The sequence below is a fragment of the Sander vitreus genome, chromosome 23, assembly GCF_031162955.1.
Source record: "Sander vitreus isolate 19-12246 chromosome 23, sanVit1, whole genome shotgun sequence".
Lineage (NCBI taxonomy): Eukaryota > Metazoa > Chordata > Actinopteri > Perciformes > Percidae > Sander > Sander vitreus.
Genome location: NC_135877.1, coordinates 14,453,883 through 14,481,777, shown reverse-complemented (window position 1 = coordinate 14,481,777; position 27,895 = coordinate 14,453,883). Strand labels below are relative to the sequence as shown.

At 40.8% G+C, this 27,895-nt stretch overlaps 2 protein-coding genes across 2 annotated transcripts in view; both read left to right on the top strand.

Moving 5' to 3' along the window:
• The first annotated feature begins 41 nt into the window (after positions 1 to 41).
• mettl25 (methyltransferase like 25) lies at positions 42 to 11,677 on the top strand. The gene is made up of 12 exons (XM_078281423.1): positions 42 to 350; positions 1,326 to 1,508; positions 1,681 to 1,787; positions 1,933 to 2,520; positions 2,834 to 2,981; positions 5,103 to 5,197; positions 5,430 to 5,459; positions 6,012 to 6,085; positions 7,660 to 7,753; positions 8,164 to 8,238; positions 8,672 to 8,743; positions 11,321 to 11,677. The coding sequence occupies exons 1-12, from the start codon at positions 134 to 136 to the stop codon at positions 11,426 to 11,428; spliced, it is 1,791 nt and encodes a 596-aa protein (XP_078137549.1). The 5' UTR covers positions 42 to 133; the 3' UTR covers positions 11,429 to 11,677.
• Positions 11,678 to 18,608: 6,931 nt separating this feature from the next.
• LOC144512160 (protein O-mannosyl-transferase TMTC2-like) overlaps positions 18,609 to 27,895 on the top strand; it is a 57,216-nt gene continuing 47,929 nt past the window's right edge. Inside the window, exon 1 of the mRNA XM_078242745.1 lies at positions 18,609 to 18,993. Within this exon, the coding sequence (XP_078098871.1) occupies positions 18,911 to 18,993 (83 nt within the window). The 5' untranslated portion in view covers positions 18,609 to 18,910. The remainder of the gene's footprint in view (positions 18,994 to 27,895) is intronic.

The following is a 27,895-nucleotide window of genomic DNA, read 5'->3' as shown; positions in this document are numbered from 1 at the left end:
ATTTTATAAAAATAAATACATTATTGTAAAAATCAACGAATAGTATTTTTCGACTGCTTATGTCTAGATGTACATCAGCAGTTGACGACTGCTTACATGCTTCACTCGGGCCTTCTTTGGAGAGCTGTTTAATATGTTATCCTCCTCATACAGCCTCACAGAAATTCAACGTCGAATAGATGAAGTTAAGCGGTTTCTGTCTATAACTCTGAGCATCGCCAATGCTCACACTGTGGAGTTTTACACGCAGGACGTGTGGAACCGCTTCATGGCCGTGCTACCTCAGGAGGTCCTGTCAACACTCGGCTCGGCTAGTGACCAGCAGAGGGAGCCAGGACACAAAGCAAAAGGTCAATACATTTCTTCAGTCGCCTTAGAAATTAAATAAAAAATAAATATAAATGGCATACTCTCTAGTGGGACTTGGGGGTGGGGGGTAGATAGATGAAGTGGTTCTTGTCAGTCAGTTGTTTTAACTTTCAATTATATATTTTTTTTTAAAAGGTGTTGAACCAACGGTTTTAGTTTATTTTATTAATGATTACCAAATGATTTACTAATGCTTTATAGATGAGTTATAAACCATCAGTTAGAACAACTTATTGGTTGCCACATGTCGTGAAAAAGCCTCTTAACGGTGCGGAGGGCATGAACACAGCTTCTAGAAAAAGGTTGCAGAGAATCTGGACCAAAATACATTTATTTTTATAAAATAACATTTATTACTGCGTTATTACCAAATGGAAAGTGAAATATTCTTTTCAAAACCTGTTAGCCAAAAAAGTTGTTAGTGACATCATTTTCTTATTGCTTAAAAAAGGGTCTGAGTTAAACTCTATCACCCAAATTACAAAAAAGTCAAATTAAATCTCTCATACATAATTACTTTATACAAGTTGATCTGTTTTTGAGAACCTGAAGCAAACAGATTTCCTGGGCACTATTTCAATAGGAAGTAGTTTCAATGAAAACTGTTCACAGTGAACTGTGGCTTATCCATCTTGCTGTTCAATGGTTAGAATGCAGTTTTTTTCAATGCTGAAAGAGCAACAAACACAATTGTATTCCCCTCCTTTGTATGGGGGTGGCAGCATAAAACCTAAGCAAGACAATATGTTTGTTTTGTCATTTAGGTGAACTCACCCTATGGAATTTCATTCCTACCACGAACATCTGCTAAATTTGAATGTGTGTGTATAGTATCTATCATACAAATAGAACGAAATACAAATTTTCACCAAGAAGAAAAAAAACTATTTACATGAAAATCCAAGCACAACTTTCCCAAACTTTACCCATATTTCTGTGTCTGTCTCCATAAACAGAGCAATCGAGGACCACATTCGGGTTTTGCAATGATACAAACCGGCTGGTTGATGTGTGTGAACTGTTGCAGGCGGCCAAAGCCCACTCTCTCCCTGGCCTTGGAGTCTGTATGAGCAGGGATGAGCTACTGCAGGCCCTCAGAGAGAACAGGTCAAAGTCTGGAGCTCCACCTGCAGAGATAGGTAGGGGAGAATGGACTGTCTGGTTCCATGCTGAGAGAAGGAATCCAGTAAAGAATTCTTCAGGGTTGTCCAGCTATCATGGAATTGATTTGAGGTCTTTGCAAAGGTGCATTCCTGGCAAAATTGACATGCTTTATAAAAAAAAAAAAGACTTTTGTTCTGTCTAACCCAGGTGCTGAGCTGGAGACAGATGAGTTTATGAACTCTAAGAAATCTCATGAGGTCCAGTCCATGTCTGAGGTGGTGGCCTGTCTGGCCCAGCGCTGTGGAGTCAAACAGGTAGAGTAACATTTTTTAAAGTTTCAAACCTCAAAGGCTCTGTTTAGGGGAGACCCAAACCCTTGGACCCCAAACATAAGGACGTTTATCTCAGTAAACTGATTTTGGATTTGATTTTTCCTTCCATCTTTTGTCTCCCACCCAGGTGATAGATGTAGGCTCGGGGAAGGGCTACCTGAGCTCCTTCCTGTCTCTGCAGTACGGCCTCCGGGTCTATGGCATCGACTCCTCCAGCACCAACACCCACGGAGCCCACGAGAGGAACAGGAAGCTAAAGAAGTTCTCCAGGGCGTACCAGAAACACAACAAGGCAGTTAGGGGACAGGGAGAGGCCGCCACACATTCATCTCAGGAGAACTTAGTAGAAATAAAGCCTGGAACGGATGGAGACAATGATGTTTCACGTGGCGATGGGGCAGGAATTGTGTCACAGGAGGAGGCGAAGGTGTTGATCAGCTTATCAGATGTCAACCCTGCAGTGGAAAGGCATTCAGAGCCCAACCGCGAAACAGACGAGCTCTTCCTTAGCGCCCTGTCAGTGGATGTGCTACAGCCTACATCCCCCAGAATTCCCCCGAGACAACTGAGTGCTGAGGAGAGGGAGAGGAGGAAGACGGAGAACCTGGAGAGGAAAGCTCAGAACAGAGCCGCCAGCGCCAGCGTCATGTTTTCACCCCTCACTTCTTACGTTACTGCGGAAACAGAGCTCCGAGAGCTCATCAACGAGCTGGAGGTGAGCAAATCCAAAGTAAAAAAAAAAAAAAAAGAAGTAAAGATTGAAAATAGATTCACAGTGTGTTTGGGCAGCGGTGGTGGTGCAGGTAGGAGGCCAGTATACAGTATAGTAGCAAAGCAGGATTCCCACAGCAGCTCCTGAAAAGTCTGCCCCAACAGCTGGAGTTTACATTACTGGAGCAAGTGTGGGATGTTATCGCCGTGCCAAATCTGCAGCGCGTCATCATCAATAAATTTTACCATCGATCTCCACCCCTCCCCACCTCTGACACTGTTCTCTCCTTTCTCTGCGTGCTTTCGCCGCATTCCAGGATGCGGTCATGGTCGGCCTGCACACGTGTGGCGACTTGGCTCCCAGCACCCTGAGGATGTTTGTGGCTAAACCGGAGCTGGCCTCAGTCTGCAGCGTGGGCTGCTGCTATCACCTGCTGTCTGAGGAGTTTGACCCCGCAGGACAGGGTAACCACACACACACACACACACACACACACACACTGGCAGCGACATACTCGGATAAAGATCACAGCCAGGGACAGATTAGTGTGTTCGTGTCTGTTTCTCTGTGTGCTGTAAAGCTGTGACAGTGTTTACACACACACACTCCATCCGCTTTTTCGAGAACATATGGTTTCCGTTGAACACAGAGCTCACAGTTTTTCCTCTCTATTTCTATGTCTCTCTCCCTCTTTTCTCACTCAAGCACGTCCCATAATCCCATCTCAGACACCTGCAGCGCTCACTTCATCACTCTGATCCAATCTGAAATGAAATATCGTCTTCCCACACAAAGCCACATAAACACTTTATAGTCATATTTTATAGTAAACAAGTCAAATGTTCCGCAAGAGTCTGGAGACTCAGCCAAGTAACCCTTCTGGAGATTGAGTTGAGCTCAGAAACTCGCTGTTGAGCCATTAGAGTGGATTTATGCATTTAGGATGGCTGTTTAAGGCTGCTGAAAATGAAATTCTTTTGACCTTTGTGATTGATTCTGCGACTAGAGTGTTGTATCTACTCTTGGCTTAGGAGGACTTTGCCGTTATTTAGTTAGCCTAGATTTCCACACTGAGGAGATTGTACGGCAGCCTCTACAGCTGCCTCACCTCGGAGTTTAATTCAGGTGCCAAAACGCAGGAAACTGGATATCAGGACTGATATCATCCTCGTTTCATGCTCCTTTGGCTGCTCAGTTTACGAGGTAGGAAATATTCTACATGTGTCCTCATGCTGTGACTGTAGCCTCTGCGTATCTATAAGGAAGAGCCCTCGCTACAGTCGATACAGTATCGCGTCATTTCTTGTTAACAGCGTGACCTTCGACCCTCACGTCATCGGGGCCAAATGCGAGCGGAAAATGATATCACGACAGCTGATTGAAAACACTCCTTCCATGCTTGTTTCTTGAACTCCAGCTTGATCTTTTAAAGAAGTTACAAAGGCTCCTACACACACACACACACACACACACACACACACACACACACACACACACACGCGCGCGCGCTTTCTCTCCCCTGTTGCCCTAACAGTGCAGTCTGGGATGCAGGCCAGCTCCTGTGGTGGCCTGCCTCACCCTAGAAAAGCTTCATTATAGAAGGCTACATTTATGTGATCTGCTCATTTGGGGAGCGATTCCTTAAATGCATCATCCATGTTTAGTACCTTATGTAGAATCGAGAGTCCAATCTCATGCTGTTTACTCACAACAAGATAAGTACATTCAGGCATCTTAAGCTCTGGAGCCAGCGTGTCTCTTCATAAAATATTTGCAAGTGTACGATCACAAATATTTGTCTTTCTGAACAGGAGTGCATGTACATGGCCACTTCACATGTGAACTCTGTGGCCAACATGAGGCATTGCTACTATATACAACTCTGTGTAAGTACTGTAATCTGCCCTTCAGGCGGAGGAAAGGTTTGTACACTTCAGTTGCCTCCAGGGGCCAGAAGGGAAGCTAACTCGATTGCTAACATGTTAGCGTGCCCAGAGCAGTTTGCAAGAGCCCGGCCCGGCCGCAGCTGCACATGTTATTACTGCTTCTTTTGAAAGTATCCCTCTGGATTCACTGCGCCTTGGCCTCAGTCACTGACCCTTTTAGAAATGACATGAAAAGGATGGCATGCTGTCAAGTAGTCACACTCGGTGCCCTCCCACTGGGAATGTGTGTGTGTGTGTGTGTGTGTGTGTGTGTGTGTGTGTGTGTGTGTGTGTGTGTGTGTGTGTGTGTGTGTGTGTGTGTGTGTGTGTGCTAAGCTCTGCTATGGTCAGATATGTGTGGTACTTATTGCTCCTCTCACGACAGCAATCGGAGGTCTTTTTAAAATATTTAAGAGCAATGGGTTTTATGTTAATTCTTCTCTTCAAAGAATCGAAGACAGACACACTGAAAAGAAGAGGATGAAAGTCTTTGTAAATTAAAATGTTTCCTAATCCTGATGTCTCCCCGGCAATTTCCTTTTAGAAATTCATACCCACGGATTGCAGTTGTTTAAAAAAACAAACGCCCCCATGAATCAACCGAACTGATCCATCCGTTGACTCCTATTATCTGTGTATTATCTGTGTATTCCCTGGCAGAGTGTTTGCCCGGTGTGTGTGGGTTCCCTCTGAGTCAGTACCTTCGCGACCGGTCCTGGTTCTGCGGCAGAAATGCCAGGATGTCGGCGTGTTTGGTGAGTTTGGACGACAGCACAAAAAAATGTGCACAACAGCATCTTTCCTACAAATACATATGATCTTCAGACAGCAAACAGTCTCTTTTTAATTCATGTTAGGTTATAAACAGGGCATGTGGATGAAGTAGGTTTTTAATGAGTGGTTTTTAACCTTCATGACTACAGCTACAGCTCAGTTTTTCCCAAGAATTATTTTTTTTTAACGATTTACCATTTTTCTAAAACACAGGCACTCGAGAGAGTTTCACTCGGCCAAGGGGTAAGTAAGGCATGCATCCTAATTGTAATCAATACATTAATGAATCGACACCATCACACAAGAATGGGACTCATTCTCATTACGTCACACCCATCCAAACAAATCTCTCAAATTATTTCAAACATTAAATATGTGTGTTCACAATCACTCAAGACTGTGTTATCTTCATCGCAGATCTTCAAACAATCAGCCCATTAATTCTGCTATTGTTTTAAGTCTGTGATTGACTACAGTGTATTTATTTAAAAATGTAGAGCTCGGAGCTCCGGCCCAAAGCCTGATACACGATACCACCAGCCATTAATATGGAATGTTTATAAATATTAATGCAATCATGGTAAGATTGATTACTTGTTGGAACTGGGGTTCTGAATCCAAAAACAGGCTTGATTGCTGGTTAGTCTTGCATCAGACTCGGAAAAGTGTCAGAAATATTCATCAACTGTTCGTACACATGCTGGATGAATCACAAGGGAATAACAAACTTTTTATGTGGAAAAATAATGTAAACTGCGTTATGTTGCATCAAGTTATCTTTGATCTTTTCTGCAGATTCAGATGGAGTCTCTGTTTTACCGAGCGGTGCTTCATGTTATTCTGAGGGATCACTACAGCTCCTTTAAAAGGTAACAACAAGTACTGTACATCTGGCATCACTTTAATATGAGAAATTACAGCAAGTGTACAAAGCACTTACACATCACACAATGTTTTCTAGGTATTATTTCACAGTGTCCACATACAGTAACACACATGAGGTAGAGCTTCACATTTCAGTAGCAGTCTAAAGGATTAAAAAAAAAAAAAAAAAAAAAAACTGTCTGACTGTTTTTTTCTTCTTCTCTGAACCAGAAAAGAAATGTTTTTGTTTCTGGTTTATTTAGATTACAAACGAACCAAGAATTGCAAACAAAAGTCACATGTACTCAGTAGCAGACCTGATCTTGCATCATAGACTTTAGTGCTGAAACAAAAAATACAATTTAAGATAAGGATTAGTCCGTCAGAACATTTTGATCAAGAACAATTTTGATAGTCAATTAATTAAGTCCTTTCAAGCTTTAGTGTGTGACTTTTTGATATTAATGAACGTCCGTTACATTCAAGCCATTGCCAAATGAGTTGATACAAAGCTAATTAAGACTATCAGCCAACCACGACTCTCTCTGGATTTCTCAGTATGGCTTCGTTCAGAAGCTTTGTTGTGTCGTCCGGCGACTTTCCCGCGCAGAAACTCGAGTGAAGATAATGACCTCTTCTGAAGAGTCCATCATGTTTTTTTAATCCTCCGTGTCCTCCTTGGCTACTAGCAACTGTGTGGAGGAGGGATGGTGGGGGCGCGATCACGGAAGGCTTGTATCATGTGGACACGCTGACAGTGTTGTTGTCATTACTTAGAATTCCTCATGGGGGCGACAGAAACTACGCACTATAGCTTTAAAGCAAAAATGACAAAAATTTGCTGAGTTCCAGCTTCCTAAATGTATTTGTGTGATTGCAAATAGAATATATCTGGGTCTTGGACTTTAAGTTGGACAAATCAAGTCATTTGTAGATGTCATCTTGGGCTTTAGGAAATTGTGTGGTGCATGTTTTTCTTATATTTTTCAATGGAAAAAAGGACGGCTGCCGAAGTGAAAAAAATAATTTGCTAGAACTGTATCTAGCTTTGTTATGCTTTACTTTTTAAACATGAGTAACTGCTTGCTCTCAGAAGTCAAAACCTGCTGGTTTACACCCATAACATCTGAAGTTCTGGGGTCATTTGCTGTTGTTATTTTGCATTCCTAATGGCTGACACTTTTCATGCATTTCGGTCCAGATCTTAAGTGGATTGCCTTCTCATTGCTCTCCTTTTAACTAAATAAACTGAGCTATTAAGTACTGCAATTTTCAATTAGCCCTTATCAAATGCTTTAAACGACCCCAAGCATTGAACTGGCCCCCTCCTGCTCTGTGGCCTTCAGTTTATAACTAACATCAATATCCATTACCATTACTTTTCTCCAAGCAGCGCCTATTCATCACCATTTAGTCCTTTTTAAGTGTTTAACAGTTTGATTCTGGTTGCTATGGTGCCATTTATAAAAAAAACAAAAACAGATGAGGGTAAAGTAGTGAATGTTATTTATTGTACTGGGCAAAAATGAGATGTTCAGGGACTGAGAAATGGTGTATATATGTGTGTTTTGCTCTGCAGTGAAAAGCGAGTTGGGAATGTCTACTCCAAGGCTAAATCATTTGTGGACTACGTTCGCCGAGCTCTAAGCAGACTGGAACTGGATGAATCAAAGGTCAGGACCAGAATATTACTATTGTCATCTTACAAACAAGACCTTCCAGAAACACACACTGTGGGAAGCAGTCTCAATTTTGGATTGTGAATTAGAGGGAAACATGTTTCTTTGTTGGCGTTTATTTAGAAAATACACCAATGTATGTCAGGTTAGTGAACTAAACAGGTGCTTGAGAAACTTGCTGTCTTGGTTTAGGATGTTGCCTGGCCAGGATGCTGAGGTCATCTGGTTGCCCTGGGTATCCATGGGAATAAGGATAACGTATTTCTGTCTGTATGTCAAAAGGCATATACCCTCTTTTTCTTTTGCTTCTCCTACTTCAACTCCTCTTCACATTCTCCTTCCATCCCTAACTTGTATTCCCTTTTCTTATAGTCTGACTCACATGCATCTTTCTCTCTCATCAGCTTTCTGACAGTGACATCCAGGATTACCACAACACATACACGCCGCGAAAGGGCGAGATGCATGCCTTTAATATGGTAGGTCCTTGATAACATTTTAACAGAAGTGGTAAGCAGGACAATCATATTCATTCCTGTGAAATGAGATGTGTAATGCCAATAAATGCAGACCATTAAGTGAGATAATGTAGTCTGCTGGGAAGTAATACTGTTGTACAGAATGGGAAGAAAACCAGCCTCTGGTTTCAGCAGAGGCCACTAATTGTGGTGTCAACCAACATACCATTTTCTTTTATGACATAAAGCAGTAAAATGGTTTTTGGGGATCGCCCACCAGCTACTGGATAGACACTAGTCATGATGGGTTTTAGTATGTGGGAGCAGCTGAAAAAGTTACAAGCAATTTTGTACCACAAAAAAAGTCCCTGTGAAAAACACTAATATGAAATGAAATAAACAAATATATATTTAAGGTCATGTTAAATCTTCTCTCATCATCATCTTTGTGTAGTTGAAGGTGACCCTGGCTCCCTGTATTGAAGGTCTGATTCTCCTTGATCGCCTCTGCTACCTGAAAGAACAGGTAAGTAAACTTATTTCAGCCGGGACACTCTCATCAGTCATTCATTGCAGAAATATTCATGAATTCATTTTGGAGGAGTGGCTCATAGTAGACCCCCTTTGGCAAAACCTGGAATACTCAAAAGTCCGATAAACATGAAGTCCTACTGAATAGACACAAAGCCAAGAAGAGACAGGGGAGGTTAACTTGCTGGGAAGTAGTAGGCAGTGGATGTAATATAAGAACTGGATACAGCGTTCGAGGCGGAGCCCCTTTATTCCTACGAGAGCAGCTCAGTGGCGCATGAAACCTTTATGGAGCCTAAACGTCCCTGGATGATCGGCACTACTTCCATTTTGTGCAGCCCATAGAGCAGGCGAACTAGAGACCTCCGCCGGTCTCCACTACCTTAATTTAGATATGATTAAATTGTGCGGCTCTTCTAAACTTTCCAAATGTTATCGGACCGAATGGATCAAATTCTGATAGTAAAGCGAGTCATTTCGCGGGGGTTGTAAGCAGCAGTGAAGGTGTATGTAGAAAAAAAGAGCGCCTAACTAAAAAGTCTCAAACCCACTCAAACTAGAAAATAAAAAAACAAAAACTGTACTAACATTGAAACAAGTGCAATCATAACTCAGTGATATTCACCAGCATGCTATTTTTTCCGCTGGACTCCTCTTTATAATTTACTTGTACAGCTTGTTGAATGGGATTTGAAATTTGCTTCCCAGATGATGAAAGCGAAGACACAAAAATCTCAGCCGATATATTAAAACCTTTTCTCTGTTTCTTTGTTTTTGATTCAGCCCACTGATAATGATACAGGTGTTGGCTAAATTAAAGCCGGATTGCAATTGAACGTCTCGTGCTTCTGCAGCCAAACACAACATGCTAATCTTTAGCCATTGAGCCATCGTGATGAGATATGTATAAGCCGAAGGCTTTGAAGTTATGATTACATGCATGGCTGTGTGTCAGATGGACTTCCTTAACAGGGTCATGTAATCAAACAATATAATGTAACGTCAAGAGAGCTGGTCAGCTTTGAGAGGTCTCCCTGGAGGAGGAGCAGAGGAGGAAAAAGAAGAGGTGATGGATGTATGTGAATATGATCCATGTGATGATAAGTGTGCTGAAGCATGCTCGGCCTGATATAAACACACACAGATCAGGTTTTTTAAATTCTGAGCAAGAGCTGTGATTATTATCCAAAACATACTGTAGATTTTTGTTTTTGTTTCCAGAAAGTCTTCAGGCCCTTGCTCCAGTGTTGATAGTCAAACAATGATGCACTTATTAAGCAATGTATACACTGTGACGTGATGTATGCTGAAAGGTCAAAGGACCAAATAGTGAATGATAAAATATGCATCGGTGGTTGAGTGTGTTAGCAACAAATTCATGGAAGATAGTGTTGTGTATGCTGTTTTTAGCGATGGGATGTAGGTCTGTCTGTTGGTCCACCAATGTGGTCCAGACTTAAATATCTCAACAACTATTGGATGGATTGCCATTATACAGACATTCATGGTTTCCAGAGGATGAATCGTAACAAATTTGGTGATCCCTTCTTTCCATATAGCGCCATCATCAGGGCAAAAATGTTGTTTTTCCGATATTTTGGTTCATAACCAAATACCTGCAAAACTAATGACATTCCAATCAGCTTGTATGTTAGCTTGATAACACGCTAAACTTAGATGGTGAACGTGGTAAACATAATACCCGCTAATCATCAGCATGTTAGAATTATCATTGTGAGCACTTTAGTATGCTGATGCATGCTTACAGAAGTGTCAACAAACCAAAATGGCTGCAAAGCCTCCATCACTGGCAGCAAGATATAAATACAATTCAATATTAGCACTAATTCAATTAGATACAGCTAATTTACAAGCAGCTTATACTGTTACATGTCAAAGTGTCCCTGAGCAGTCACGAAGTTGCTCCCCGGAGCTGTATGTATGTATGTATAGCTGTCCACTGCTCCTAATACTTAGAATGGGTTAATAAATGCAGTAATTGAATTTCACTACATTGTACTGTCAAATTGTATGTGACGAATTAAGAATAAAGTTTTGTTTTAGTTTCGCTTGCATCTGGTTCCACTTGTTAAGGAACTCCTCCACATACGTAACACAACAAAATTGGCATGTAACCTATTTAAACTGCCCGTCTAGAAGCTAGCATGGAATAATGCATCAACATCCCCAAGAATAATGGGAGGGTTTTCCTATTCTTGCCCATCTACCGACACGGTAGGGATGCAGCAAAAGAACAGCCTTACAAAGTGTGGTTGAAAGACTTTTCTACTCCAAAATGACCTATAACTAAAGAGCTAGCCATCAAGGAAGACAAACATGTTCTACACATGAACAGGAGTCCACCTGACACAATATTTGTACAGATGTTTATTCTCAGGGGATTCAATAGAGAAATCTTTAATAGTGAGAAAATCATACAGCAGAGGATACCAATGGGTCACAAAGCCAAACTGGAGAGAAGAATCAAGATTTGTATGTCCATGTGTTTTTTATTCAGTTCTATTGTGTCTTATTGTTTTTTGGGGCGTGTGTGTGTCTTTGTGTCCTGCAGGAGGATTCATCATTCTCTGCACTGGTGCAACTCTTTGATCCCCTGCTGTCACCGAGATGTTACGCCATCATCGGACTGAAGAGTTATGGAGACAGAATTTCACGTTGATGAACTTATACATATGCAGATGATTATAATATGTTGCTTGAGAGGTCATGATTATATCAGCAATCGTACATGAGTGATTGTAAATGTATGTGTTCTCTTGTGCTTGTTTTGATTACATGTATGATTAAATCTAAAATTTAGAGATTTATGTATACAGTCTCTCTGTATCACTTTCAGCAACATCTTGTTTTGTTTTATATACTTTACTGTTTGCGATGAAAAATAAATCTTCTGTATTTTTTGCGTTCCGTCCTTGACTGTGTGCTCCTCATGAAAACACATGCTCAAAACACCTGGAAAAACTGTCATTCCTGTTTGATTTGATTGTATCCATCTCAGGCTTTTGTCTTTATGTTTCGTAACTCTTGAGAAAACACTTGTTTTTTTAAAGACCGTTCAGGGAGCCAGGGGCATTGTGGGATTTAGGAGGCTCTGTTGACAGGTCTGGAAACCCCATTTCTAGGCTCTCAAACCAGAGGTAGTAGGGGAAAAGATCGACATGGCAAGAGGCATCCTTGACCCCGCTTTATTTCTGTTTTGCTTTGTGCTTGGTCATGTAATAAATCACGCTCGTCTTACATGTTTGATAACAAATGTTAAAGTCTTGTGTGTACACATGAATTATGGTAGTGGGATTTACACCAAAGCTAATAGAAAGCAGACACAAGAGGTAAAGATGGAAATGCAGCATTTAGGGGACCAAAAACATTTAACAAAACAATTATTTTACAATGAGATATTTACTTTATTTTTATATTATATATATATATATATATATATATATATATATATATATAGTTTACAAGTTAAAATTATTATTATTATTATTATTTGAAAATGCTACAAGTGACAATTTCTTATAATTACCTTACCGACAGAGATCGAGATACCATGAACTGGAACTGGAAATTCACTCAGTTACTCTTCTGTTATTGTCTTTTACACTACACTACAAGGAGATGGCCTAGGCCAGTGATTCCCAACCAGGGGAGCTTCTGCAGTAGCCAGGGTAGTTTAGATAAATAAAAAAATATAAATCATGATTCGATTGAGAAAATATAGCCGCTTTTTGAGTCAGCTAACACTTTAACACCACGTGTTGCAGTGAAGAGTACATGAAAAGTAGTTAGCGATTAGAGATCACTTAGCTCAAAGCAGCCAAATGGATAAATAGGATAATCCAGCTAAAGTGAAAGATATTGCTGAAATACTGTAGCCAAACGTAATGGAAGAAGGAGTTAAAATAGTTAGCTAAAAGTAATGGATAAATGGTTGAAATGTCCAGCTTCTGCCACTTCAAGCGATAGCATGAATGCAGACTTGACCAAACCAGCCTAAACGCTGACATTTCATTATATAAAACAATATTTACTTTTATGCAAAACAAAAAGTTTAAAATAAATTCAAATGTGTCAATGAAGGGGTAGGCCCTACTTGAGTTCATCTGACAGGGCTGTAAGTAGGTCTGTCTGACAAAAAAAATGATCTCTTTTATAATGAACATAATGCTGTCATAATGTGCCCTGTGTGTCGCTCAGGACCCAGCAATGAGTCAGTAATGGTCATGGCAGCTGTGCATGTGAACAGTGTCTCTGTAGGAACATCCATTTTTCAAAAGTATGGAGACTAAACTTTGAGACTCAACAAAATTAGCCTGAAACGAAAGGAATATGACGCACTTTCCCACTGTGCAGTACTTCACATCTTCCACTACACTGCTTCTGTTATTTATTTTTTATACTATAGCTGCAGCAGACTGCACATCTGTAGGCCATCCATAGGTCTGTCAACATTGTCGTGGTGAAACTGTGTCCCAGAGCTTTATTTTTATCTCAGTAAAGACAGACGGAGAGGCTCTCCTCTGCGTCTGGACCATGTATGGATCCGGCACTGTGTTTCACACTGACAGCCTGCTCTAGTAGCCAAACCGGACTGACACGAATCCAAGCAATTCAAGATGTGAACTGGGCTTGTTTTAGGATACAAATGTTGCCGGGTTTTGTTGTGGCCGAGTGACTCACGTCCTGTCGATCTGTCTCGTCCTTGATGCTTGCATGCGTGCTTGCGCACATATATGTACATATAAACACACCCTGGCACAGTCCTCTTTCATGTGCCCACATTGAAGACAAGAAAAATGACACGATGAAAGCCCTGCTTCCAATGCACAAAAACAAACATGCAAACTCGTAGGAAAAAAATCAGCAAAAGCTATCCAGGCGTTGCAGTAGGTAAACTACAATTTCCTGACTTTGCACTTATGGCAGGAAAACGGGTTACAGGACGTGATGAGGGATTGGAGACAGAAATAGGCTGCATGGGGACTCATGCAAGGCAATCCCACCTCACATGACTTCATTGCAAGGTAGGAATGAGAGGAAGTGGAGGGGAAGTGAGGGGAGTGCGTCAAACACTTTGGCCCTATGCTGTGATCTCTGTTTCTCACGGTGGTGTTTGGATATGAATCAAGTTCCTGCTACCCTCCTTGATTTGAAAACTGATCTTGGGGTTCCTCCTACATTTGCAGTTTGTATACTTTAAAAACATCATCCAATCATGTTTACATAAGTAGTTCTCACCTGGCGGATGTTATGTTTTGGATTGAAAGAATGCCCTTTAATCCAACTTCTTAATTAATGAACCCAAAATCAAAGGGTAAAATTTGGAAGGGAAGTGGCAAGCTTAATCAAACAACACCACTTGCAGATTAGGGAAAAAGGAGTGAGAGAAAGACGTGAGTCAGTTGAAATGATTAATGTGGTGATGATGAAAAAGCCATTTAAATGTCTGTTACAGCATCACAAGCGCACAATAACCACCTTTACTTGTACATCCACTCTCATACACAGTGTCCTAATGTCTTCCAGCTTTCAGCACGGTCATCATGTTGTCCTGTTTTAACTGCCCCTGGTGATTTTGTGTTGGGCCTCGGGCAGACAGCCATCAGAGAGCAGGGTGCCAGGAAGTAGCCCTGGCTGCCATCATCATGCCCCTTCAGTCACCAACAGACTACACTTCTCTGCCAGATGCCCTGCTTGTGAGGAAGAGTGGATTTGGCCGGACGTCTCATTTTAGATTGAAATCTGCTGTTATCACATCAAGTCACTGCAGATTTATTCTCTGAAGAGCAACCTTTACAAAACTGCATTTTTTTTTTTTTTTTTACACCTGTCAGCGATGTATCTGTGGATGTGTAAACAGGGGTGTCAAGCTGTGTAAATGTTTGATTCTGAGCCTCAAACAATGTCACCCTCAAGAAACACTTGACGGAGAACGGACAACTGCTGTTTTCAATGTGACACATGTCATCACGTATATCCAAGAACGGTACTTGTCCCTCTGATTCACATTTTCCATTAATCTTGTCCATTCTTTTGGAATGTTATTCAGATAAAATATAAAAAACAAGTCATGGAAAACAGTGGGAGAAAACTAGAAACCCTGTTATGTATGGCTTGTAGAAAGTAGTACTGCAATTCTACTGCTTCAACCTCTAATGCAATTGCAAAATAAATGTAATGCTTCATGTTCCCATGGCTTAATGTGATTTACATGATTAAAACTTGCTTTCTTTGTATGTTGCTTAAATCTAATAACCTGGATGAAGAATATAAATCCTGAATCTGTAAACATCTTCAGTGAGCTGTGACTGAAGGGCAACTGAGACTCTTACAGTACATATTGTAAAATATATGTCCTGTAGTAGGCTATTTACACCATGTTGGCACAAACTGCAATGTGTAATGGATGTGACAAAGGGAAACTGATGTGGAACACCACACAGATAAAGAGTTTCTAAAAGGTTTTTCCTGTCATTTTGAGTAAACCACTCAGTATTTGTATACTATCTTTTGCTGTCATTGTGTTTAAAGACTTTCCTGAGGTAAGAAAATGCTTTGAGTTGTATAAATCAGATTTATTTTACAGTATCATTAATTAATACTAATTTAAGCAGTCAGTTTTGCATTCTTCCCCTTTGTATTCCCCCTCCACAGGCCAGCTTCAGAATCCAAAACACATCGAGTTTATTGCACACAGTAATGATAACAGTAAAGGACATTTGAGCTACTGCATTTTGTGGTCATGATATGGTGTTTTATTTAAAAAAAAAAAATCGTTTTATTTTATTTTTGTCTATTCTGAGACAATGTAATCCACTGACCCTTTTAGCCATGATTCAAGCCATTTCACAGTCCATCATTAACAATAACACTCATTATCCTTTCCTAATTCAGCGCCAAACCCAAACAATCATCCCCCCCCCCCCCCCCCCCACCACGCAGTTATATTTCTGATCTTCCTGAGCAGAACGAGGAGGTGACACCCTTGCGGATATTTCACAAACCAGGGTGGATTTGATTTGGTGTGCGATATCTCCTGATTTTAGGTTTCTGAGTTGATATTAATGCCATGGGTGTGCTATTTTGTAAGGGCAGGGCCCGGTCCTTCCAGCTGTGATTATCCGTTTCCTGTGTGATGTTTATCTGCTGCGGTGAAGAAGCAGTGGTTCCAGGGTGAATAGCACAGGAAAATTACCATTACTCGCTTTGTGTCGCTTAAAGAGGAGAGGAAGTCTCCTAATAACAGGGTCGATAGAAATACAGTTTGTTGTTAGAGAATGTCCTGTTGGTCAGTTTTGTCTCTTCAATTAAATGAGTGAACAGGAGCATTATCTTGTAATCTGAAAAAAATAACATCACATATAGAACCATGCCATTAGGTATTTTGCATAATAACCCTTGCACAATGCATAATAATGCTTGAGGGAATAGTTTGACATTTTGGGAAGTTTGTGTATTCCCTTTTTGCCAAGAATTACATGAGAAGATTGATACCACTCTTGTTGGAAAGTAACAAAATATCCGTCTGTCTGTTCATTGGTAAATACACTGACCATGGCATACATTTGCAGGCATACATAAACTAAAAAAGGCACAAAAATGAATTTGGACAAAGCACCTTACTTGTAAATGGACTGTAAAGTTGTATTTCTTACATTTTTCTGTTATATTTGTGTATATGAATATTTTTTACAACCTTTAACTGTTCTATAGCAATATTTTGAGTGATTATCAATAAGGATGTGTACATTTTTATAAACCCAGCCAGTGTCTTTTTTTCATGTATTTTGGGTTCCGGGCGGTTTTATACTTTGCCAAATTGACAAAATGGTAAGTCAGAGTTGTAGCTGAGTTTGTTCTGAAAAAAAAGGACTCCATACATGTGGTGAGAGGATAGATTTAAAGTTTAACAAAGACAAAAATGAATGCATAGAAAGCTATGCCAAATTAAACCTAGAATCCAGATGGTTAATAAGAAGTCCTGTTCCCCCATACAGACATGAAAGTGGTGTTGATCTTCTGAACAAGATGGGGAATGCGTGCAACTAATACTCATTAAAAGCATGAAGGCCCGTTCTGAAGGCCTCAACAAACAACAGTTTGGTCATATGTCAAGTAAAATATGCAAACATTTGCTTTGTTGACGAGCAAAACAAAATGTGGCTTGAATGAGAAAAGCCACATGCTTTTAATAATAAGGACTAAATGATTGTCACTGCTTACAACAGATGAAAGAATACCAAGAGAAAGAAGAGAATGCATTCATCTATGAATGTAAATAGAGCCAATGATTTACAAGAGCCCTGAACTGCCCCTTTTAGACCTCTTCATCTAAAACCAAAAAAAATGTTTTATTTAGGACTGTTTACACCTAACAATATATTCATTACAGCGCTCAGGACGTAGCAGCTAATCAGTCAGAGGGACTAAACACTTCTTCTCCTGTAATGTGTTTGTTTTTCCCTGGGCCTGTTTATACTCTCTACAGGAACATGTTTTCCCTCTTTTCCTCAGCTAATCTCTCTCATCACTTGGGCCGACTCTCCATGGGGCAGAGTAACGGTGCAGTGTGTATCTTGTAGGCTTTGTGTTTGCCTGTGGGTTTGTTTGGGGTATATATATATATATATATATATACACATACATATATATGTGTTATGCTAATGTTAGTGTGCAACTATCCTAATCTAACAACAACAACAAGAAGGACACTGGACACTGATTAATGCTATAGAAGCGGAAGCACCTCAACATAAGTCTAAGGTAAAAAAAAAACACAGCAGTCTGCCTTTCAACAGGTTCCGTGAGGTCAAAGCCAAGTCTTTTTCAGAGTCAGGGTGGCTGGGTGCCTCTGTTACAAATGACTATTCTTGCCCTGTAATGCTCGGTCACTGTCTCACCCATCAGTGGCCGATGCCCTTGCGCTCTTGTTCATCGCTCTCCAACCATCTGTTTTACTCTCTCCGCTGACCGCACTGGATTTCTTCGCCTGGAGCCCCGACTGAGGGCCAGGCGTTGGTCCAGCTGGTAGCCAGCAGGACCAGGCTGCACGCTTCCAAACTGACGCCCATGTGCATCCCCACCATAGGGTGAGGTACAACAGTTCATAAATCACACCTCCCAGTTCAGTCTCCCTGTAGAGACAGTGCGTGTGTGTGTGTGTGTCGGAGTGTGTGTGTCGGGGGGGGGTGTACAGCAAATGAATCAATATTTTTCATTTGAGGGTCAAAATGAGATAATGTTATAACTACAGTGGCAGCCCCCCATCTCAGCTCCCCATTGCACCCCCCCCCCCCCCAACAGCTGTTTTATTGCAGAAACTTTCAATCTATGTTGTTTTCCAAAGTCAAAATTCAGATGTGGAAATATCCAATGTATTACTCAACCAGACATCCAATGTTCATTTTACCAGTAGAGGTCAATTGTGTCTAACACAGCCAAGAACTAATCTGGTCATAATTGCATATCCCCTGGTCCTACAGAAGAGATTATATATAAATAAAAGCTGATTTTTGACATTATAAATATTGCTTTAAATTATTTGAGTTGAGGTAATTAACCATGTTCTGTCTCATGTTTAGGTCATTTATTTTAACTTTAGCATGTGCAAATACAAAACTACTCAAAACTGAAACTCAAGGTCAATATGAGGTACATAACATAACATGTTTGCTTGCAAACGTTTGACTTCAGACATACATTTCATGAGACTTCCAGTACACGACTGATTCTTATTCTGCTCCATAAGTAATGCATAAAAAAACACTTCCCACCTTTCCCCTACAGTGCAGACACCAGTGCGCATGCGTCAGCCTCCCTGAAAACCACATGCGTCTCTCTCGCTCTGCTCTCTCCCGTGCCAAGGCGGAGAGATGCGCACACTGAGGACACCGCAGCACCGAAATGCGCACAGCTCCGAGCCAAACCCGGCTTTAGCTTCACCTCCCAACACCCCTGACCCGTTTCTCAAAACAATGGGTTACAGGGAATATGGCTAACTTTGACACACTTTGCATGTCACGGAAAACGTGCTGCCGAGCTGCTAAATTGAGAGCACAGTAACACAGAGACTTCAGAGAAGGGGGGGGACCTGATTCCAGTCATTTCTATCCCAGTTCCTCTCCCACTTTGGTTTTGAGAGATGATCACGGAGCTGGTGTGCACCGCCGTGGCTGTGGGTCTCTATCTGAACACGCTGGACGCAGATTTCTGCTACGATGACAGGTAGGTTTCGCCCACAGAGCGCAACATCCCCATCCGCTCCGCCACTTGTCATCTCCCCTTGTTACCTCCGCACGGAAGCGGAGGGGGGGACGGGTCGTTGCGCCTGCCCGCACGGTTTGCATGCATGCTTTTGTCCGCAGCCTGTAATAAATCACTGCTTATTCTTCGGCTGTAGTTAAAGACACAAAGACAGCGAGTATGAAAGGAAACGTATAGGCTACTGAAACATGCGCGGTAAAATAATAATATGTGACCGGAATATCCCTGCAGTGGTGTATTCCTATAACTTGGACTGCGTTGCTCATTGAGTTCATAATGCTGTATTGCTCTTAATTGTAGCCTATGTTTTGTCCCTAATGTTGTTTGTGTACCATTACTTCAGGGACTTAAAATGAGTATTCTTAGCCTTTATACTTTTTTAAAATGAGATTGGCAATACAGCGCACATCACACGGTCCCTGTCCATAGTAACTAACAGCAAAAGAGGTGAAATTCAACACGTTGTGAAGTCCCCTCGCCTGCTGCGCACATGCAGTGGTTCAGATGCTCTTTGTGTTGATGATGAAGCACTCGTGCCTGTTGTAACAACGCCCTGCATCCCGCGGGGAATTCAAGCTAATTTAAACCGGGAGTTTCATTTTGCAAACAGCTGAATAAACATGTCAACACTGTCATGCTGTGGAGGAGAAAACTGTGCTGCCCTGATGGAGGCTAGGCCTACTGTAGAGGTAAAGGGAAAGGGGATCATCATAAGAAACTTTCACTAACAACCTAGTTGTCGTTAGTGAAAGTTATGTACACAAACGTGTTATGTATCTTACAAAAAATAAAAAATAAAATACAGTCAGTAGGCTTATCATAGACCTGTAGTTTCAAACCTGGGGGGTCAGGACCCTCTGGAGCCCCAAGACGAACGATGATAAAAGAGAAAGGCATACAATGTTTGTAACTAATAATTATTGTCATCAGCAATTATCAAATCAATATAATCTGAATTTTTTATCCATTAATCGATTAGTCATGTATAATATGTCAGATAACAGCAACACTGTCCATCTAGTGTACAATGTGACTTCAATTTTTTTGTTTGGTCTGACCAACAGTAGAGATGGCCTAATACCATTTTTTGCTTCCCGATACCGATTCCGATACCTGAACTTGCGTATCGGCCGATACAGAGTACCGATCCGATACCAGTGTGTCATATATTTTATTATGTTTTAACAACTGTATACTACTATCCCTGTATGGATGTGATATTATTTCTATCTTTGTTGTCGGTCTGGCTCAGGTTAAACTCTTTCTGAAACATGAATGCCACAGAACTTTCTTTTATTATGCAGTTTGACAGTCAGTTATAACGGAAACAGAACATAAATAAACTACTTTAATGTAGATTTTCCTTAGGGCTTTATTACGTTGTATCGGAGCCGATACCAGTATCGGAACATGTCTAACCAACAGTTCAAATCCCAAAGACATTCAGTTAAAGCGTAACTCTCGCCAAAATGCAACCTAGGGTCTTTTTGTGAATGTACCCGAGTCAAACTTTCGTTTAAAAGCATATTTAGGACGTAATTGCCACTTTTAAGATTTACCGTATTTTCGGTATTTTCGTTTTTCGGTCAAATGGCCTTTTGAATGGGAGTGCTAGGGGCACTTTTATGCTAGCCTCAAAATAGCTATTTTTAAAACACTAAGAAGGCTCGACACAACATGAGACTTTGCTCCAAGTATCACCAGGGGCTCTACACCTTAACGAAAGCATTGACAACATTGTTTGTGTACCCAGAGTTTACTAAAAAGAAAGGTTTTGAACTCACCGTAGGTCTTGTTGTTTCCGGCCGCAGCCACTTTATCAGTCAAAAACAATCAATTTCCGAATGCAACATAACAGGGAGGAGAGTAAAGATGGAAAGCTCCTAAAGCTTATTTCCATATAAATGCACAGATTATTTCTTGTTTTGTCGTTATTGAAAAACAATATTGACCTCGTAGTTGAAAAAGGAGCCTCATATGGAGTCCGTTCATCCGCATTCGGATATCGACTCGTTTTGACTGCCGAGGTGGTAGCGGCCGGAAACAACAAGACCTACGGTGAGTTGTTCAAAACCTTTCTTTTTAGTAAACTCTGGGTACACAAACAATGTTGTCAATGCTTTCGTTAAGGTGTAGAGACCCCTGGTGATACTTGGAGCAAAGTCTCATGTTGTGTCGAGCCTTCTTAGTGTTTTAAAAATAGCTATTTTGAGGCTAGCATAAAAGTGCCCCTAGCACTCCCATTCAAAAGGCCATTTGACCGAAAAACGAAAATACGGTAAATCTTAAAAGTGACGATTCCGTCCTAAATATGCTTTTAAACGAAAGTTTGACTCGGGTACATTCACAAAAAGACCCCCGGTTGCATTTTGGCGAGAGTTACGATTTAACAATGATGTGACAGAGAAAAGAATTAATCTCTGTGCAAACAACTAATCGTTTTGGCCCTATAACATGCACATTTCTTACACAAAGTAATGTTTAGCCTATTTCCTGATTTTTCTCTAATTGTTGGCCTCATCTGTCTGGGCCTCTGGACATCATTCAAATGAAACAATCACTATTTGGTCAGGCTGCTGCTCGTGATTCATGTCCACACTGAGGGCGTATAAACTCTGACGAGTTGTCACTGAGCCAAAAGGGTTGGGAAACATTGATATAGACTAATCTATATGGCTAAACCAGCCTGTTGTGTTCCAATCCTCCAAAATATAAAATATATATATATATATATATATATATATATGCATGCTCTAAAATGTTTGTTAGGTGAGTGTGTCTGCCATACATCTGTGCTTGTGAGAATAATCACCCATCATGTAAAAATTCAGCACCACAGCTGGTCCCCTTTTAAAAAAGAGAAATTGGACAGGTAGTTCTTCATCAACTCTGAAACACTGTATATGGGCATAAGGGGTTTTGGCTCCTGCAAGAGTTCTGTCATAACTGATATAAATTCATCTTTCATTATCATATTATAAGTACTAAATCACAGGTTGAAAACTGGAATATGCAAGTTATGTGGTAGATCTCTCTGTGGATACAAAGAATGAACAGTGAACATGTCGCCTCCCTTATTCGTCCACAGTTCCGTCAGTGGTTGCTGTCTGGTAAGGATCTCCAGACACCCCTCAAAAGGTCAAAGATCCTCCCTCTTTACTTTTCAGCACCATCAGTGACCCCTCTGTGTGTTACGCGTGAGCAAGACAGAGTGTGTGTGGAGGTGAAGGAGGAGGAGACGCTGTAAAGAAACATAGGGTGGTGGGAGAAATGAGCTCCGTATGCCGTCTCCAGTTCCATCACACCTTGCCAAGTATCCCTGTAAAGCGCCCAGCGGGGTCATTCATCTATCAGCCTTGTCTGTACGTGTGACCGGGACACCTAGAGGTTGTCAAAAAGCCCATCGGTGACAGATTATCCACGGCGCTTCCCTGCCCGCTTCAGCCTACGCTCGCACTCCATCCCCTCAGTGAAAGTTCAGTGTCCACCAATGCTGCGTATCTATCAATGTCACCATGGTAATTCAGGTTCTTGGGGACACACTCTGGCGTTTTGGTTCTGCGAGCTCAGATGGAGGAGGTTGAATACCAATCAGACGTCTGACCTTCCCTGGTCGTTCATCAAACGGCGTCCTCTCTCGGGGTCAAGAGTCATGTGCTCCCGGTCCCTTCCCTCGGGGAATAGAGGAGAGTTATGAGCAAAAGGTTACAGCGAGAGAAAGATTAAAGTGGAGGAGCGTTGCACTAATCATTCTGGTCTGGAGTTGTTTGAAAAGATCGTCTTGGTTGTAGACAAATTGGTTCTTCTACATTTGTCTTTTCTAAAGCTGCGGCCTTGGGACCCGAGACAGTCTTATCTGGCTTTTCACTCTGTAATCAAATTCTTGTCACATGCAGTTCTTAACATTGAAGACAAGATGGCGGAGCAGATAATTCTAGGCACTCCAACTTGTGGGGATGTTCTGGTCAGTCTCTGCTTTTTCAATCATGTCAGGTTTTTTTCCTGGGCACTGCTCAGGGCCTATCCGAGCGCTCACTTGGCCAGTAGTAATCCCAATGAAAAGCCTCTGTGTGTGAAATGACTATGTTTTATGGGAGCTGGGAGAGGACTTGAGCAAGGCACATTTTTGATTCGGAGAAACAATCAAGACATTATCTGCTGGTTTACAGTTTCTCAGGTTTAGACAAATGTAAAGGTAGAGTTTATAATTTTTTGAACACGCTATTTACAGTGCTGATATTTTCATATTTGTACAGTTTTAGACTGATTGCTTGAGAGTTGTGGTCATATATTGGAAAATATATTTACCGTAACCTCTGGATGCTACTTTGCATACTCATTATCGAGGGTTTTGACAGGTTAACAAATGAGGCTCCGCATGATGCCGACATTTCAATGATATTGGTTTTTAACAACACCTTTTGATGAATCGACCCAGTAATGGATGTCTCTACTAGGAATACTTGGACATTATTCTTTGGACGCCAAGAGTGCAGGAAGGACAAGAGATAATGGAGGCGATATTGTTAAATGAAATGCATCCTAAGTGGCTTTTCAGCATTCAGAGTCGTGTATCCCAAAGGATCTATGACCCCAATCACAGTTCCCTCTGCGTCATAAATGCATTACGGTCTCTCAGGGGATGGAAGTGAAAACATCTTCCCCTATTTGTTTCAAAAGAGAAAAACTATTTAATGTCTGGGGGTCTCGCTTGACGACTGGAGAGAAGGCTTTTGAAGTTCACAATTTGTGTTTTTAATTAAAAAAATGACACCAAAACATACTCAAACCAAAATATTAAACCGAGGCAAAAATAACAGCAAACAAACAAAACGGAAACCTCATAGCAAGCTGCAAAGATTCTCTCACCTTCTCCTCCTGAAGCCCTTTTTAACTCAGCTGCCCCTAATTGGAACCTACCACCTGCACAGGTGATTATAGGGTGAGCTAACCTGAGCAAGCAATAGTAACACTTACATTTCTCAAAACATCACTACAATTGGATAGATCAGTTACTGCTGGCATTACTATTTACACATATATGTGCATCTACTACAATAGGCAGCCCAAATATTATAAAAATGTAATTTACTGCAGAACTATCTTACCTATTGTTCTTCACCTTAGGATTGCCCAGCCCCCTCCCTACAGAAAGGACCTAATGAGGCAAACATGCAGCCACTCTCCCTGATTAAGCTGGTGAGCAGCTAGGCTACCCCCCACATCACAAGCAGAAGCATAGCAAAACACTATGAACCCATAAAACCTGCCGAACAGGCCTATGTCAAATAATAAAGTAACAAACAAACTAAAACAATAACCTACAACCTTACAGTGAAATTAAGAATTAAGCAGACACCAAACAGTATTAATTTTGGGAACAGGGCCTAGTGAAATGGGAGAAAGGCAGCCTTTTCACACTGGGCAAGGGCCTGGGTTTGGAGGATTTTAGTGAGGTTAAAATGTCACTGACTGGCACATTCCCCTCTATAATTTCAGTTTAATTCTCTATTTGAAATTTCCTCACCGTTAAAACTGAAAATGTTTTTTGTCCAAGTAAGGGTTACAATTACAAACAATTAAATATGCCACACAAATGACACAGAGTAGTGACTGGAGAGAAGGACCACAATGACACAGTCTGTTGGTTGCAACATCTGTTACTTTTCTAGCTCGGTTTCTGAGGTTGACCGATAAATGCGTCAATATGGGATTGTCTTTAGATGGTGCCCATTCATCTTAGTTCAAACCATAGTGCTTTGAGTTGAAGTGCTAATGGTTTGCCTATATGGATGGTGCACACATAGTTTAACCCCCTGGATCACATATAAATATGAACAATATCTCCCTCCAAAGAGCATAAAACAAAAACATGGGAAGAACTGTTCTTGCTTCCTTCTTTTTGTCCTTCATGTAACTGTCAGTTGTCCCATGTATGAATCTAAATGTAGCACGTACAGATTGTGGAAGTATGCTCAGTAAATAAGGAGCATTGTTGTGTCAGGAATGTCCATGTGCTTGAATCAACTGAGATAAGAGAAGCAGTAAATTAAATCAAGCAGGAGGCCAGTTTTTATTACAGTGTTTCTGGTTGTTTCTTTGCTGTGACTACTAACTTTGATCTGTTGTACCATTTAGATTTATAGTAACATGACCACTGTTAGGCAAGTTATATGAAAAATCTAATCATTTTGTAATTAGGCTACTTATAAGTAATTAAAAAAGTAATTACATGACATACTTATTACTCAACATTACTTTTGTTACTTGGCCAAGCTCCGGTAAAGTTGCCCTTCAAGTCAAGACCTCCAAAGCCAAAACATCTACATGTAGCATCTTCTGTATCTTTAATGTAAGGCTGTCAGCATTAACGCGTCAAACAGTGCGATTAAGGGCCGAGCATAATACCTTATTTTTATTTAATCGTATTAATCGCATGCCGGCATTTATTAATTATTTTCACTTCACTCGGCTTTGTGTCGTGCCTAACAGGCTGCTATTTTGCCGTACTTCCTCGTAACACATCCTGCTGCTGCAGGAATAGCAACGCGGATGTCGGTGCCTCATTCCGGTGCCACTGATATGCCTGCACTTCTCTCTGATGCTCTGAAACAGACGTTACAGGCATCGCTGCACGTGACGCTAGTTAACACTATACTCGACAGCAGCTAACGTTAGCCTACCGCTAGCTAGTAGCTGGATTAAACACGGTTACAATGCTGACAGCTAACGCTAAACGGTGTAAAGTTTGTCTGTATTTCACTGTAGAGGATTCCGACACCGGGATGTAACAATCTGCAGCTGCTGTTGTTGGAAAAACACAGACGGTGCGTTCAATGAAACTGGTAATTTACAGCCTCGTTGTAAGTTGTTTGTTCAAATGTGTGACTAGATTAAATATATAATAAACAAATACAAATCTTAAAATCAAGTTCATAAAGTCACTTTTTTTGCATTCATTTGATTCCCAATCAAGATACACTGGTAAGAATGGCTTTCCATTGTTAATATGTACTTAAACAGTTCTGAAATGCAAAATAATAGAATGTTAATCATGTGATAAAACATGCGATTAATCGCGATTAACTATAGAAATTCTACGATTAATCGCGATTAAGAAAATGTAATCGTTTTACAGCCCTACTTTAATGCTTTAATGACTAGTTGTATGTTCTATATATAATTTCTATGTCTATGCGGTTCCCCTCAGCTCTGTGAAGCATATCTATATATTATATATCATTATCCCTGCTCTAAACCTCAGTTTATGCGTCGTAAAAGGGTTGTAAACATAGCCCGTATAAAATATGGACGTAGTCTCCATGATGTCACCCATAAGTTTATACAGAGCCAAAATGAAGCTCAAAGTGGGCTGCGAACCGACAGCTCTGGCCATTGCCATCTTGGCAGTGCCTGGTGTCGGCCAATGCAAAAATGAGCAAAGAGGTGGAGCGTGGATGGAGCTGAGGCGGGCTTACTCAAGCCTAGAGTCTTGCTCGCCTCCTGTGATGTCAGCCACCTGTCACTCAAAGTGGAACACCCTAAGTATGCAGAACTTTAATCCTGTATTTAATTTAAATAATTGAGTTGTAAAATAATTCAACCCCCCCTCCCCCCCACAATTGTCATGCCATAGAGGCCAAAACATGTTTAATTCTGCTGTAAACTTGGGCATGAAAAACACAGACGGTGCATTCAATGAAACTGGTAATTTACAGCGTTGTGGTTCATTCAAAGTTGTTTGTTCAAATGTGTGACTAGACAAATACAAATACAAATACAAATCTTAAAATCAAGTTCATAAAGTAACTTTCTTTGCATTCATTTGATTCCCAATCAAGATACACTGGTAAGAATGGCTTTCCATTGTTAATATGTACTTAAACAGTTCTGAAATGCAAAGTAATAGAATTTTAATCATGAGATAAAACATGCGATTAATTGCGATTAACTCTGTTTTGAGTAACTGCTCATAATTGTTATCTCTTATGGGTTGGCGCGCCCAAGGCTCACTGTGATGGTTTTCAGCCCACTGTAGTAAATGTTGCCAGGAATCTTTGTGCCTCGATCGGAATAATTATCTACAAAATGTGCCCTAGTTGTTTTGAGGCTGTTTAAGTTACAGTATGTGCTTGCAGCAGATCAATATTGAGGGAAGATCTAGGCTAATGAAATGAGTGAGACAAATCTCTTTGACTGTGTGCAGTTGAGGTGAAAAAGCTTGTGTCTGTCAAGAGGAATTTCCACTGTAAGCGTTTTAGATATGAGTAACACCGCCTTAAGGAAAGTAGAGAATTGAAGTGAACAATGTGGTGAGTGAAACTGATGAAGAAAATGTTTATGAAAAGTGATTTGAGATGGTTTTAAGGCATTTAATCAGATTTTCATACATAAAGGAGTATGTGTTTTTAAGGAGAAACCTCATGAAAAGTGTGGTTTGGTTGCAATTAAAAGATGTCGCCATCTTATGAATTATCCCGATGTAAGCAGTAACACGTTTTTTTCCTCATTGGCCATAAAAAGAGTTTTGATATTGATGTCTTGCTTTTGCAGTCCGTAGCCTCTTTAGATTTGGTGTTTGAAAGATCGAACTATTAATCAAACAATAGGAACGCATGAGCAAACAGTCTCATTTTGATTACTTGCAGATTTAAGTCACGAAAGCAGTTAGTGGTCAACGCTGCAGATGTTATGGCTTTTGAAACTGCTTTAAAGCCACAAATGAAGGCTTGAACCCAGTATGTTGAATAGGGTGAATTAAAATGTCTTTTTGGGTTTATAATGTTTGGTTCTATGTTTAAGCAAAGAAATGGCAGTACATGTGCTGAAGACAGAAGATAAAATAATAAAGGCTATCCTCTTG